The sequence below is a fragment of the Chelmon rostratus genome, chromosome 8, assembly GCF_017976325.1.
Source record: "Chelmon rostratus isolate fCheRos1 chromosome 8, fCheRos1.pri, whole genome shotgun sequence".
NCBI lineage: Eukaryota > Metazoa > Chordata > Actinopteri > Chaetodontiformes > Chaetodontidae > Chelmon > Chelmon rostratus.
In genome coordinates, this window is record NC_055665.1 from 21936496 (window position 1) to 21953119 (window position 16624).

General features: G+C 40.9%; 1 protein-coding gene across 1 annotated transcript in view; it reads right to left on the minus strand.

Moving 5' to 3' along the window:
* Nucleotides 1-16624, minus strand: part of cdkal1 (CDK5 regulatory subunit associated protein 1-like 1) — a 241300-nt gene that overhangs the window by 165203 nt on the left and 59473 nt on the right. The window contains exon 5 of the mRNA XM_041942774.1: nucleotides 4091-4187. Within this exon, the coding sequence (XP_041798708.1) occupies nucleotides 4091-4187 (97 nt within the window). The remainder of the gene's footprint in view (nucleotides 1-4090; nucleotides 4188-16624) is intronic.

The following is a 16624-nucleotide window of genomic DNA, read 5'->3' on the forward strand; positions in this document are numbered from 1 at the left end:
TTTCATGGAAGAGAACGTGGAAGCAGAAATGTTGAGAGGCAGACAGATGATCATACAAGAATAAACTGAATTACATTATGGTCAAGCAACACAGCTATTCTCCTCATTGCCTCCTTTGCAGGCTTAGCAGAGGAACTCTGAAACATCAAGGATTCTTGTAGAGAAAATTAAGCAAGACAAGGCTATTAGGAGGTAGAGCTGGATACTGAAAGAGGCAGGATATTCTACAGAGAACAGCACAGATTTCACAAATCCACCATCCAGGGAGGACAGTGAATGATGGAGAGAGAGAGATAAACTAGTGGGGGACAAAAAAAATGACTGACTTCAGTTCTCCTTTCATTCCTCTCAGCATCCATCCCACCTCTCATTTACTCGCTTTTCAATTCTTGGAGGTCTATGCTCGAGCCCTTGGTACCTGTTCTGAATGCCTCCAGGCCCATTACCCAGAGTAAGTCCTCCATTCAAACAGTCTCACACAGAACCAAATGCTGCCTTGAAGGCAGCAGTTATATGCATGTTACACACTGAGATGAAACCTTTCTTCTTCTAATGGCCAGGCAATCTGGGTTCATTCAGAGCAGCAGTGGGTGTTCCCTGCTCACTGTATGGGTCAGGTATTGTTTACATTTTCAAGATGAATTCAGATCTCACTTTTCAATTCTGGTTGCAAAATTTCAGCTTCTATATGGTCAATGGACTGTATTTATAGTGCACCCAGAGAGTATTCACAGCGCTTTACATTTTCCACATTTGATTAAGTTACAGCCTTATTCCAAATTTGATTAAACATCATTTTTTTCCTCAAAATTCTACACATAATACACCATAAGTGGATGACCACCGTACCTCCTGAGCCACAGCCGCCCCTGCTTCCATAGAAAGTCATTTGTCAAGGTGGCCAAATTATTTTGTTATTCTATTCGGTAAAAGTTAAAATAAAGCAGTATAAATACTCTCTATCTTGTCATTCACAAGTGGAATTTTTGAATAGAGCAGACAGAAATCTTCTCTACCCCAAGCATAAACATATGAATACACACATTTACAAAGGCTACCTCTAGCTAAAGAGGCAGCACCTGCAGTAAGAAATGTTTCAACAGATTGGCTGTCCTGAGCAAACACTATGGGTGAAAGAAATTTCTAGTCTAAATGAAAAACTTTTTAGGATTTAAGTTCTACAAAACACAAGGAATCACTGCAGCCGAGGTTATTTTTTTTAAGTGAGCTTTCAATTTGTGTAACATTATAAACTCAGAAAGAGCAGTAATGTGAAGTGCACATCATTTTGCCAGTAAGTGGACTAAAACATGAAAAAACAACAGAAACTGGGCTCAAAACATTCAATGATGTGGTCCACCCAAGGCATGCATACAAGACGAAGACTGATGTGCACGCTTACAGCATTGTTTACCCACTGTCATCCTCTGATTACCTAGCCAGCACTATGTATGTGTATGGACGTGTGTGATGTGTCTCAGATACAGGATGTGACATGTCTAGTTCAGAGATGGGAAACACTGAAGGCTTGCGTGACTGTCTGTGTACCTGACACACAATACGCAGTCATTCACTTCACAGCAGCTTCAGACAGAGAAACACAACAGAAATACACATAAAAGCTGACACAAGGGTCGATTAAACGGAATGAATTCAACAGGAAGCACGTTTTTTCTTAACTACACCCTTTATCTAGCCGTTAGTGCAATCACTACATACAAATTCAGGACTGGTTATTTGCATCTAATTTGCATAACCCACCAACTGTCACTGTCGTTGCGTGGCTGATTGTAACTACCAAGGATGCACAAGGGGAGTGTGCGCGTACTCATATACCTCCATCTGTGTTTGTGTGGCTGCTTCTGCATGCATCCATGAGTGTGTGTGCGTGTGCGTGTGTGTGTGTGTGTGTGTGTATCACTGCATAATCCAATCTACTCATGACAATGAAAGGACCTACAGTGGTAAACTTCCCAGATGTTTCTGCCTCCCCCTGAAGGCTATTACATGTACAAACCTGTTTATCTGAATGTAATTATATTATACATACATGCCACTTGATTTGAATGTAATTATGTTACATGGAGGCACGTTTACTTAGATGGAATTACATTATTGATGGTAAAGGATATTTAACGTAACACTTGAGATACCCCCCACCCATTATTTTTAAGACAGTGACAGTAATAAACATTGGGTATCGGGCTGTTTCATTTATCCACATTTTAAATGAGGCAGTTTGTTTTTATGTAAGTAAATGAATTCAGAATTATGTGAAATTAAGATCAAGGTCTTCTGTGGTGATTTAGAAGGCAAAGCTCGGTTGTCTGTGAGCATGAAGTGAAGAAAAGAAAGCATGCATATATGATACTTCTAAATGAACTGACTGTATGCTTTCTTAGAAATGCAGGAATTATTTAGCTCTCCTAAACATGAAAAGAAAGTCTTAATTTATCTGCGTGATACAGACATGTATGTACTTCACATTGTACAACTACAACGTTTTAACAACTTCATATTGTTTATTTATGTTGGAGTGTCTGAGGTAATTTTGTTTACATCATTACTTGCAAGATTGAACGAACAATAATGCAAAAATAACTTCACATTCACCCTCAACAAGACCTATCAGTTTAAATATGCAAGTATTTGACTGGAGATTATTTTTCAGGGTCCTGGAGGCAGATAGAAAATTGCTAGTTCTCTAACTCTCTAATTACAAACATCATCAATGTTTTAATGAGTAATACTCATTTAGCTATTAAATAGTGGTAACCCTGACACATCTTTTTAGTTTCCTCCTGCGATTATGGAGGTGAAACAGAACAGAAATTAAGTAATTGTTCCTTATCACAGTTTGCCATACAGTCTAGTCATACTTGCACCACAGGGTTATGAGTGGAAAAATAATAGCTTAGGGACTGCAATCCAAAACAACCAACATCACTTGTATGTGTTACAGCAGACTGTTTAGACACTGCAAGGCAAATAGCTCTAACAAGTTTAGTTAAAAGGATGATTTTGCCCCCTGCTGACGCTGCATCTGTGTATTTCTAGGACTCCCCTGATAATGGAGTTTTCCCTTTTAGCTGCAGAACCTTTTGTGTTGTCTATTGGCTCTCTGTGTTATCTGGAACCCTCTGTTCTCTCAGTTCGCTGTCTAAATACAACAGAACAACTCAAGACTGTCCAATGCCACCTTCTAAGAACAGGTTTACAGTGAAGGCTCAAAGTCACGAGTTCTTCGCATCATTCACCTGACCTCTTTGCTGTGAGGGGCACTGGTGTTTGCAGAAAGAAAGAGGTAGGTATGGACAATATACAGTGGCTTACAAAATTATTCAAACGCCCTGAAAGTTATCAGATTTGTCTCAATTAGAAATGATACATTGAGATTTATTTCTGTGTAATATTTTAAAGGAATGGCCCCCAAAATGAATTACTTTAAAAACACAGTTATTTCATGTTTAAAGAAAAACTAATATGCTGTTTGCATGAATATTCAACACCCATGCTCTAGAAGCTCCAAGTCATAGATGAGAAATACTGCACTAATGAGGATGCAATGGCTTACAACTGGCCTCCACCTGTGAAACATTAAAATTCAGTCTCCTCGGTTGTCTTTAAAACAATGTCGACATGAAGCACTGAGGTAAATGATTTGAGTTAATTTTGTTGTCTGAACTCTTTTCCACCCTTAAGAATGATAATCAGGGTCCATAATGCTATTTGTACCACTCTCATGTTGTTGACAGTGGCGTTTTCCTCCTTTTCAACTCTGTCAGGTTCTCACCACCTCCCCATTCCACATACTTTTCTCCCTCCTTCCATCATACAGTAGTCTTCCACCTTTTCTACTTCCCACCATGTTCATCATAGTCTTAGTCTTGTCTCCTGAGGAGGTGTATTGATCTACCAGGCAGCAGGGAGGCCAGAATAGAACAGACACAGCAGGTTGGAAGGCAGGTGAATGAAGGGTCAAACCAACAGTATCTGCATGTGTGGGCGCATGTCTGTCTGTACTTCTCAAAGGTTGTTCACATCCATATACTCAGATTAAGTAAGTCGAAGTGCACACGCATATACGTACCCCAATGATGCTGAGTCCTTTCAGGTAGTCCATCCGTGGCTGGGCCTGGGGAACACAACCTGCTACTACTACCTTTTTCTGCTGATCCTGGGCTTTTCTGTACAGAAGGGCAAAGAAAAAGATAGAAGAGGAGATTAACATTAGTAGATAATAGCCATTTCTGCACTACCTGCATAATTCCAGAAAAAAAAATTGTAATTTAACCAAGTGAAAAACAAAAAGAGAGCTGGCACCACACCAGCACACTGCTGTCTCAAAACTTTAGGTCAACCTGAAATGGTAATGGTTCTGAACTGGCCACTTTATGGCAAAATTTATGACTTTCCAGGCTTCAGGCTTCCCCATGTGACCATGTGTGTGCATGGGGAATAAAATCACATTCTAAAGCTGACATATTCTAACTGAAAGATTCAATGACAGTTAAAAAAGAAGCTTTCAAAACGATTGGCATGAACACTCAAAAGGTGCTTGAAAATCTATTGTCCTAAACTATGAATAAAAATACACTGGTTTGACAGGGCTGACAAGTGTACACACGCACGCATGCACGCACACCACACACACATTAATCAAAGGCTTTCAATGATATAACTTGTCTGCATCCTGTGACAAATGGCTAAGAAACTACCTAAGAAGCAATATTCATCAGGAGAGGCTGACTGGATTTGCTATTACATGTATTATGAGGAAAGAGTCAAAAACACCTCTCTGAAGTACGCTGTGTGCTGCACCGTTTCGCAAAGCACAGGGCCACTGGTGCATCAAGCAGCGGATTCTTCCGATGTCAGTCATGGGTCTGTGTGACAAAGGGAGACCATGCTATCTGTCTGTGAAAGTTTCCAAAGCTAGTACAAGGACTTTTTGTTTTGTTTTGTTTTCCCTGGTGGTGGCATGTAAGCTATTCCCTCCCGAACTGTGTACGAGAGAATGGAGAAGAATTTACTGAAGGCAATTCCCATGGTGGATATTTGGTTTGGAATGTCACATATATCAAACAGAGGTATTCCAGGAATTTTCTAATTTTTGGATTAAGATGAAAACTATTGATTCTTCTACGGTGTACAACAGAGATTACTTGTGCGTTGATCTTATTTATATAAATGGTTGACTTTCTCATCACAATGTCTCATAAATCATCTTCTGTTAACTAAAGTTCTGTGCTTTGTTTGCATTGTGTCATGCATGTGGAAGGGACAGAGAGAGTGAGAGTGTGAGACTACTGTGGTAAGTATGATGGTGAACAGTGTAGCCAATGCAGGGTTCATACAGATTTTTACCAATAAAATTCAAGCATCTTTCAAGATACCCAAACTGAACCTTTCCAGACTCGAAGACTTTATCGTCACATCTAAATTCTTACTAAAAATGCGATTGCAAAAAATAAAGAATTCTTTTAAAGCCACAGCAGTCAATGTATATTGTCACTTTATTTATTTTGCCAGCTGTTCATATTAACTATGTCTTTCAAAAACAAATCCTGCCTTGTCTGACAAAAGAATCCATAAAACATGGCATGAAACACGAAATTCATGACACTGTTTTTATGGAGAAAAAAAAAACAGGTCACCATGACATCTGATGACAGAAAATAGCCAAGCCAAAACTGGAGATTTCTAACATCATGGTGAGTGTCATTCATGAACAGAGAAATGGTCGCTGGCACACGAGTAAACACTGCTCAGTGATTTCACAATGACTTATTCTGAGAAATTATAAGTAGCAAAAAACATCCCATTTTCAAGATGATTTGAATAAAAAAGGGCTGGAGAGATAGCAAATGTGTGTGCGTGTGTGTGTGTGGATCTCTGTGAGTCTTTATGTCACCTCCAGTTAGTGACAGTGAGATTTGAGACACTCGGTCTGTCTGACAAAAGCTTTTGGAAGAGCTGCCCAGACTCCGGCATGAATCTTTAATAATGAAGCCTCCTGACAGCTGGAGCAAGAGAGGGAGGGAGGGAAGGAGGGATGTAAGTGAGGGAGGAATCGTGGGTGGAGGACAGAGGAGGAGCAATGGAACTGGATGCAAACTGTCAGTTGTGTTTTAATTCAGACAATGTTTGTATTCTTCAGCAAAACAAAGAGAGGGAGTGGTGGAGGGTGTGTGTGTGTGAGCAGTGAGGAGAGAGAGAGAGAGAGAGAACGGTGGAGGTAGACAACTCAATTCAAAGGCAGATTACACTGTCATGTGAACGAGGGAGGGAGGGATAGATGAAAGCTAAAGTTGGTAAGAGATGAGTGGAGGAATGAAGGGAGGGGAGATGAAGGTAGAAATGAGTGTTTTTATGCTTATTTTGATTATTCAGAGCTGCTTGTATTATTCAGGGTTATTTTAGTGACTCTTATCATCTTCACTTCTCAATCTAACTCTTTGTTGGCATACAAGTGTTGTGCAGGTAACAACAAATTACTTAAGATGCCAAAAAAGATGAAACACGAAGTGAGAAGAAAGCCTGTTGGATATGATGCCTGACCACGGACAAAACTGTTTTAACGGTGCTTTCAGAGAAACTGCACTTCTATTGATCTTAAGAAATGCACATTTTTACTCTGCGTGTCAATTCGCAGGTTTTATCCACTGACCTTTTACCTTTAAGAAGGTAACAAATAATATACACGCCACTGTGACTGTCTTTTCTGGTGTAAACAGACCTTGCAAACAGACAGAGGCAGGGAGTGGTGTAGCAGTTGAATATCCTGACACTACTAAATCATAAAAGGTAAATAGACATAAACTTTCAAGACTGGTTGGAGAGAGAGAGAGAGAGGGGAAGACAAAAAAAAAGGGATGATATCTGCTTCGACTAACTTGTTGTCCCCACAGCGTTCTTCATGAAGGACTCACACTGGCATCACTGCACACAGAGACTCGCACACACACATCCACACAGCAGGGGTGCGTCTGCATAATTCACACCGTCTCCTGCCAAAACGCACCAAACGCTCCTTTAATGCGCTACTCGCTCCCCGCCCACAGACTCGGAGCCATAGCTGACACAGAGAGTAAGCAGACAGCGCCTGAGCCGTCGCCTCGGCGCCCCAGGGGGAACAGGCCAATCACGTCGCACACAGTTCGTGGATGGGATGAGATGGAATGGGATTATGTGATGCGGTTGCCGTGGTGATACTTTTGAGCCCGACCGAGCGCTCGCTGCCAGTGACCCGGACCAGAGCAGATGCCCCCCGAGATCAGAGGACGAGGTGTGTGTGTGTGTGTGAGTGTGTGTGAGCGAGCGCACGTGTTTCCTTGGCTTCCTTGGCACCTCGCCCTAAATCTCTACAGCCCCCTGTCAACTCTGTCTTACTGCTCTCCATAGCCTGAAGACCACACACATGCACCCACACACAGGGTCCCAACGCCCACATGCTCTGAACATACTGTACATACACATACCAATGGTCACGGACGGCAATGGCAAAAGCCTACAGTAGTCTATGCATACATGTATGACCTCTGAGGTATGTATAGCAGGGAGGGCTGTGCTGTACATACTGGTTTTTAACAGCTGAGTGGACACAGTGAATCAGTCAAATTAGACCAGACTTAATGTCCAACTGAATTGATCAGGTTGACTTGGAGAAGCCCGATGCTGCAAATATGACATTAAAATAACTCTAGGCATTAAGATGTACCACACTGTGTGACCTATATAAGGGCCTCTTCAACTTTCTCACAATACATCTTGAAGAGAAAGAGAGAGCCTTCCTTTGTGGATTATGGCAGTCTTCTATAGTGCCATTTACACTGTAACTGAAATGTAGAGTCATCATCAGATAAATGAGCCACGCTGCTGATGTTCTCACAACTGCCATGACTGTCTCACCTCTTTAAAATAGCTGTCTATGCCAATGTTATAAAATGTGACCAGCTCTACCCTGCCACTGTGTTCATGGTGCCTGGTGTTTCCAGTAAAGGTAATTACGTTATTATACACGATGACCCCTAACTGCATTAGAAACACCTAATATGCAGGACCAACATTTGAGGAACAAAGACCTGAAACCTCATCTAATGAACTACAATTTTTTTTGGATCATTTTTTTTTTGTAGAGAAACATCCAAAACAGGCTAGCAGCTGTGAGCTGTGTGTGCATGTGCGTGTGTGTCCTCTCAATGACTCTCCCTGCTGCTTAACACTCTCAGCCCTATACAGATAACTACATAGGGGGGAAGACGATGATCTCATTACACACACACACACACACACACACACACACACACACACACACACACACACACACACACAGAGCTAGCCATATGTTCCATAACAAACATGTTGCTTAAAGGATGAGGTCATTCTGGTGAGAGTATTGAGGAAAGGTTGTGTAAGTGAGATGTACATATCTGCGCCGCGATTAGCTCTGCATGCTTCTTAACACATTGACCTATTTCTATGACCCTGTCTCTCTGAGGAAAATTTGCTAAAATACCAACTACTTTGATTTTGCTCATCTTAATTCAACTGAACGTTTTTTTTGTTCGAGAGCAAAAAGAGCACATTCAAATTGAATCGAGTATAAGTGATTTATTTTCATCACATGCCTACTTTGTCCATCCTTTCCCTCTTTCCCATATTTCCCCTGCCCTTGCTCCTCAGTCTCCTCTCCTCCTCTCATCTGCACTCCGACAGTTTTCTGGCTGAGTTGACAGCGAGCCAGCCAATCAGCACACTCCTGACCTCTCTGCATTAGCATAAGCAGCAAGGGGCAAGGTTAAGTACCCATCAAGCCTCAGTAATTAAGACGTGAGCTGGTGTGTGCCTGAGTGTGTGTGAGTCTGATAAACCGAATGAGAGCGAGACCACATGTATTTAATCTTTGCGTATATTTGCGCTTGCACAAACTTCTCCTACTTAGTCACTGTCCCAATTTTAATTCCACAAAGGCGATTACAATCCATTACAATACTATAACTTACTTCTGATCGACTAAGGGAGCTATGTATGTTTATTTAATGTTTTATGAATTTTGCCACTTTTTTCCTGTGTGTTTTTAACAGCAGGAGACGTATCTCCATGATTAACTGGCAGCCCAAACTGAATGAATGCGGAGAAAACAAACTTTGTTACTCTGATGGAGAATCACGCCTCTCCTCTGTGAATAAGTGCACTGGCAAAGTTTACTAAAACAACTGTCAAAATACAAACAGTATAAATAAAACAGCAGCTAACAGTGGGCCTATGGGATCTGACTGCAGACAAACTAAACTAAATGAAAGCTGTTAATGTTCTACACGAGGGGCCTCGAGGAGATGGAGCTGCGAGAGCGGAGGAATGGGGAGAAATGTAGACAAGTGATTGACAGGAAACTGTAAAAAGTGCTTCTGTATAAACACGTGAAAAGGAGAGAAAGGAGGAAATGACACAGGTGAGTGTAAAACAGGAAATAGCTGATGGTTAGAGTAGATAAAAGGCAGGAAAACATGACAGAAGAGGCCGAGGGAGAGTCAGTTAAGAGTCCATATCCTATCATCCAACTGTATGTTAACAGACAGTTTAAACAGTAACCTCTGGTCCAAGTAATTGGACTAGTGTCCAATTACTTGTCTAATACAGTTCGGATCTCCAGCAGAACACAGCTACAGACTGAAGGCAAGCACTTTGTTCTGTGGCCTAACAACCACCTCACTGTAGCTAACTGATAACTCACATGTCTATAACTGCAGCAAGCAGTACATATATCACTAACTGGCTTTCATTTTCATAATTTCATTCATTCATTTTACTTGTTCATCTACAGTGCACATTAATCAACACTGATATTTTGAAAACATCAATGTAAATGTGCTATCGAAATGTGGATTCAAAATGTGAAGCATGCACCTTTTTTCACAATCTAAACAGCGAAGGGGAGTGGAATATGTCAGCTGGGAAGGGGAGGCAAGGGAGTGAAAGGAAGGAAGAAAACAAACTGCCAAAGAGGACATCTTCATCACCAAGTGGGGAGAGGGAGAGGAAGGTTGACAACAGGACTCAAAATGAAATGAAGGGTGAGGACGAGAGCTCGGAGGCTGTGAAGGAGGATTGTGATTGAGGGATGAGAGAGGGGTTTGAGAGGTAAAGCTGCAGAATCCCCCGGGGGATCTCTCTCTTTCTCTCACACATATATATGACACACACACACACTCACTCATCAACTGCTGTTGGGTTTCATAGGATAGCAGGAGTTGATGCCCATAAAGAGACACTAAATGGAAGAAAACATGAAATTCAAGAAGAAAAAAAAACACTGAGAACAAAAGAAGAATGAAAGAAAGAAGAAAAGAAATGAAATGAAAATGAAGTGCAGAAAGTAGAAAAGGCGGGGAAAGGGATGTCTGATTTAATCAATACAAGATGATTACACGAAAGCAGGCCTACAAAAGTGAGTTATGGTAAGTGACGTTCAAGACAATATAGATTTAGGCAGCCTAAGCACCTAAGACAAGTTGCAAAGGCCTGATTACCGCTCATGAAATCTTGTTTCAATCTACATTTTAAAAGGAATTGATAATAGCAGAAAGACTGAGAACATCTCATCTTACAACCACCATAATCATGCCCCTAACCACTTGGAAACACAACCATAAAGGAAGGGGGAAAAACTTGACTTGCTTTCAGTTTTCCACATTTATTACTAGGGTGGTTAATAAAGGCATTCATGTTAGAGCCGCGTTTTACAGGATATAGGCAATCTGTTGACCAATCAATACACATATAACGTGGCTAGTTTATGGCTAGCTCGCATGGCCTTCGGGTATATCAGAGAGAGGATGCAGCCCAATTGTCAACATGGGCCTAGTAAAAGCAAGTAAGAGGAAATGCAAGGCTTTCAGATTACAGCCTTTTAAAAAATGCCTCACACACACCTGCCCAGCGCTGTGAAATGGATGACATCTGTCTTGTAAAAATGAGCTGAATGCGTGATAAATATTGCATCACTGAAAATGAGTTGTATTCCCTGCTTGAATGGTTCATAATATAGAAAATGCTGATGAAAAAAAAAAAAAAAGCAGGAGCAATGGCAAGGGCCCACACAAACATTCAGAAACATATGTGCAGGGAATTGCATCAGAGATGAGCACTTGACTAAACCACAAAGACAGAAACGCCAAAGCTGATCCTGGGAAAAGTCCCATGAGTCCCATTTCTAATGCAAAGTCCTACTTTGTATAGAAGAGGCTGTTATGGGACAATGATAAGGGAGCAACCCCTCAGCCTCGGGCTGTTGTGAAGAGACAACTGCTGGATTAAGACTTCAGGATGGGAACACACACACACACACACACACACACACAAATGCCAACATATGGAACTAAATGTTCACTATCAAGCTGTTGCCAGAGGGTTAGCATTTTTAAGGAACTATGAATTATCTTCAAAAATAGAAACATGTGCTTATTAGAATCTGAGTAGTAGTCACGTTGTACAGATTAAGGTTAATAAACATAAGGGGGAATGAACAAAAGTGCTCAGTGCTCCAATCATATGTGTGACTGTAGATTACACAGGGTTTCTGTTGCAAACAAACCCTCTCTAGGATATGTGAGTTTTCTCATCTATTTAATGTAAATGGTTAAGACACACACATAGCTGGTGTCTGGCACAAAGGCAGTTGTGTGTTAGTGCGGCAGCTTTACCCTTAGACCAAACAGGTCAGGTCACAGGGCGCACACAGGCGTTTATCACTCAGAGCCACAGCCACTCCCCATGAGGCCTCTTGCCTCTGTGTGAATCAATGTGAAAACGCATGAGCGTGTAGGCATACATGCATTTCTCTGCCTGCATGTACACATGATTGCATGTGTATGTATAGCTGTGTCGGTATGTGTGCGTGTGAATCTGGACAATTATTTTGCTCCAGAAGTGGAGACAAGGAGGGATATCCTTGCCAGGCTGACAGAGGTGAAAGGAGACTCTCGGTTGAATGAATCCACACAAAATTAGTCCAAGCATAAACAATCATGATTGGTTTCAAGGTCATAAATTATTAAAAGCAAGGGTTTGGAAAAATGGAACGGCACATGCTCAGTGACCTGGAATGCATCCACAATCTTTGAAAATCAACATCCTTTATTTCCAGCCAACGCAAAAAAAAAACAAAGATAAAATAATTATACTGTTCTAGCAAGTGGTGATTATAAAGCTGTATCCAGCCTGTAAAACTGATGATTTCGCCCCAAAATCCCCCAAAACATGTTAGAGTAACCATTGATGATTTCTCCACTGTTATATTACAAAAGAAAACAGGTGGAAAAAAATAGTAGTTGGTAAGATGAAGACATATGTTGCATTAGCAGGTAAAGACCAACTCAGTAGTGAGTACCTCAAGATTGTGTCTAAAGTTATACTATAATCTTTCTTATTGAAAGATGCTGTGAACTTCCATCCTGGAATACATACAGGGGACACAGGGAGTTTTAATGGAAATGAATGACCACAGAAGCACTGCTGGTAGTACAGTTAATCTGCTGGTAACCACTCCTCACTGCATCGGAAGAGAGGTACTGTAGCTCAAGACAATACAACGTCACACTGTACTTGGTTACAATGTAATATTGCTAATGTGAGAGAATTTCTAGAGTTGACTTTGGGAACAAACAAAACAAGTAAGTCTGTACTGTATGTATATATGTAATGACAACCAACCCGTTCTCATTGACACTGGAGTTAGTTAAAAGCCTGATGCTAAACGGTACCTTGTGCGTCTGTATGAGGCGCCAATGGGTGTGCCAAAGTGGGGGCATTTGGCACTCTGGGAATGAGAACGAGTTGGACAACTGCATACAAAACCCCACAGATCCATGCTTGGCTTTAGCTGTGGTGTAGCGTGGCATGTAAACATTCATTTTCAGTGTGCTCTCACAGCAGGAGGCATCAGCATCGGCTTTGACACTATGGCTCCGACTCAAAGCAGCACCCTGCACATTTAACTGAGGTGTGTTTTTTATGGTGAATTCACTGGCCTAACATGTGTGGCCAGTGGAATGAAAGCAAAGCATGATTTCTAAAAGGTGTATTGTTGTGGCATAATCCTGTAGAAGGTAGGAATAAAGCCTTGCTTCTCTCCAATATTTCTGTTTTTTACAGATTGCAACCTCACTGTTTTCTGATCTACTCTCTTCCCTGTGACCCACTGTGGCCTACTGCGTTAAGCGGTTGTTAAAAAGACAAAATAAAGACAGAAGAAGCAAAAAAGTTGACATATTTCAATACAGAATGTTAAAATTAATTGAAATGTGTATGTTTGGACACATTTTGTGCATGAGTGTATTTCCGAGAACCGTATCTGTGTTTGTTCCTTTGTACTTGCATGCATGCATGCGTACTGCATATAAGTATTTTACACATCTGTTTAGGTGAATTGGTGCACTGCGTTATTTATGCTATGTGAGCATGCATGTGAAAGCAGATATGGGAGTGCATGTACAGTACACGCGTAGGGGACTATGCAGACTAGGGGAGTCTCATTATAGAGCTAAAAAGTCTAAGCATCTATTCAGCCTGTTAATTTCCCTGGCTGATATCTTCTCTCCTGTGCAGCCTGAAGTGGCTCCACTGTGGCTCATCAGTCCCTCTAAAAGGCCTCCTCATTTAACCACAGTGCATTATTTATTCTAAATAACATTCCTTTAAAAGCCAAGGATGCATCGTGCACAAAGCCAACTGTCTGAATAAATTGCTGTGCAGGACCCCCTTACTTGGTAAAAATTAATTTATGGAATGTTTAAAAAAGGATTTTTTTTCCCTCCACACACTCTTCTCGTCTGAGTCGACACCAATTAAAAGGAAGGTTCAAGGCAAGGTTCATTACCATTAGAAAAGAGAAGAGAGGGAAGGGGGTGAATTGTTGGAAGAAAAAAGGCTTTACAGAATGAGGAGGTGATTTTTAAAATACATTTGGCTTGTTAGAGGGACAGTGAATATTTTTCTAGATGGGGATGAATAGAGCTGCCTCAGCCTCTTTTGTTGAACCACATTTGTTACATCTCTCTCCTTCTCTCCTTTTCACACTTTCAATCTGCAGAGATCATGTTTAATAAAGATCCAGGTTCCATGGTCTACAACACACATAAAATGTTTTATTACATCTGAGTACTAAAGTCACGTTAATGACGCATTCATATGTAAGATCAAAATGGACCTGAGTTTTTATTTGACGACTGGCCGTCCAGCTTCTGTCTAAGCCACAATGGGATACATATTAAAATGTACTAACGATGGATGGAATCAGATTTTCATTGAAATGCATTCATTCAACATGTGCATTACATCCAATGTTCAATTAATGCAATTTACACCTTCATAACCAGCAAAGCAAGTGATACAAATTTATATTCATGTTATGTACTATATCTAAGATTTTGAACATCTCATCTTGGAGAAATATTTTCTACAGGGCTACTGCTGTAAAGATTTTATTCATTTTCATTGAAACCGAGGTCTCCACTAATTAGCCACATTCCTCTGCCAATACTTTTCATACCTTGAAAACCTATTGTACTGCAAATGATACAAGCACTGACATGATGCTGTGTGCGACTATTTTCTTACCATTTTTAAGACAAAACAACTAGTGATTCAATTGAGAAAATAACCAACAGATTAAACGACAATGAATATACGACTTTTATTTGCTGCCCTACATATTTGTGTCCAAACCCGACCCGAGATAACGGTAACCACGCCGAACCCCAACCCTTCAGTCGACCCTCTAACATAGCCACTGACTCCACATGTGCTACTACAGTAAACTGGACACTCCCTTTGTGAAGTGTACATACTAGAGCTCCAACTAATGACTATTATCATTGTCTATTAATCAGTTGACTATTCTGTCAATTAATCAATTAGTTGTTTGGTCTATAAAATGTCAGAAAAACAGTGATCTGTGTTACCCAAAGCCCAAGATGACGTCCTCAAATGTCTTGTTTTGTCCACAAACCAAAGATATTTAGTTTGCTCTCAAAGTGGAGTAAAGAAACCAAAAGATATCCACATTTAACAAGCTGAAATCAGAAAATTTTAGGTTTTTGTTGTTAAATTACTCAAATCGCTCAAGTATATACTGTATTCCTCAACCTTGGGTCTCTTCCTGTTATGCAGTCACGGTGTTTTCTAGAGATAAAGCTTCAGAGTTTTTTTAAATAAACACTGAGCAAACACTGGATAGAAATTGTGCTACATAAAGTTTACAACATGTGCCTAGATGGCACACAGAGAACGCCTTGTGGTACCTTATCTGACAGGAACACACAGCCAGACGTACATACAGGCACAACAATTTAATCACAAATCACTGGTAAACCGTGGTGATATTCAGGCAGCCGGGGAATGCACAGTAGCTTATATGCCACATGTGGCCTGATTCCCTGCAGCAATACTCCTTCCTTCCATATCCAGCTATCTGTCTGTTTGTTTACAGCACCTACAGAGGTTAAGGGCTGCCCCGGGCAAATTAAGGCACCGACCCACCGACCCCATGCCTTGCAGAAGTTGGCATCTTGCTGTGTACGTTTCCGTGCATCCATCATTCTTTTAATAGTCTATATATGTACCTATGGCCAAGTTGTAAGCCTTGGGCTTGTGTCACTCCAGATCCTGTTTGGTGAAATTCCTTCTTGGCTTGTTTGCAGCACTCTGTCCATCTTCTGATTAGGTTAAATTTGACATAAGCCCTACCGAATGAATTGCAAGATACCTTGATGACAACATCTTCAAGACGAGTCTGTACACAAAGATAGTGCAGATTAATATAAATACCAAAAGATAACTGTGCATATTAACATGCAAATACAGATACAAAGTCAAATGTACACATATTGTTTTACATTAGGTTTTCAACCGTAAACTTCATCTACAATTTAACATCATTGTCATCTGACATTGAATGTGACCTCTTTATGTTACCTCCTTCATCCTCAAATCATAGGTTTTAGATTCGCTTTCTCCTGCATCTGTCTCTGTCTCAAAGTGGATCAACCCTTCATGCTGTCATCTGTTTTCTACTCCTATGCTTTCTCTTCCACTGTGTGCATCACTTCTAACATTTCCCCTCAGGGTTCAAGCATAAGGCATGCAAAGGTCAAAACTTCTTTCTGTCATCTTGCATGACTTAATGTACATCAAGCCCGTCTCTATACTTTAACATATGGAACGTGGCTGTGACATCCATCGAGAGAGACTTTGGAGGAGGGTTTGTGTCTTCATCAGCGTGTGTGAGTTACTGTAAAGTTACTCAAATAATTCCACTGTCACTTGTCACCCTGAAGGTGCGTGGAGAATGAACATACTCATTCAGAGGGAGTGGATGTCATCTTTTATGACTTGCAGCTGTATCTCAGTAGCTCAGTAATTTCCAGGTCAGTGCCTGTTTATCTAACACCAGCTGAAAAAGCCTCTGGGATCGTCAGCTCAAAAAACAAGACCGCAGCTCAACAGGGAAAATGCCAAAAGCTTACAGGTGCTCCTCAGGAGAACACACACACCTCTGTCCTGCCGTTGCCCTTTATTCTCTTACTATTGAGCGCTATTAATAAATGATTAGGCTTGTAAAAGC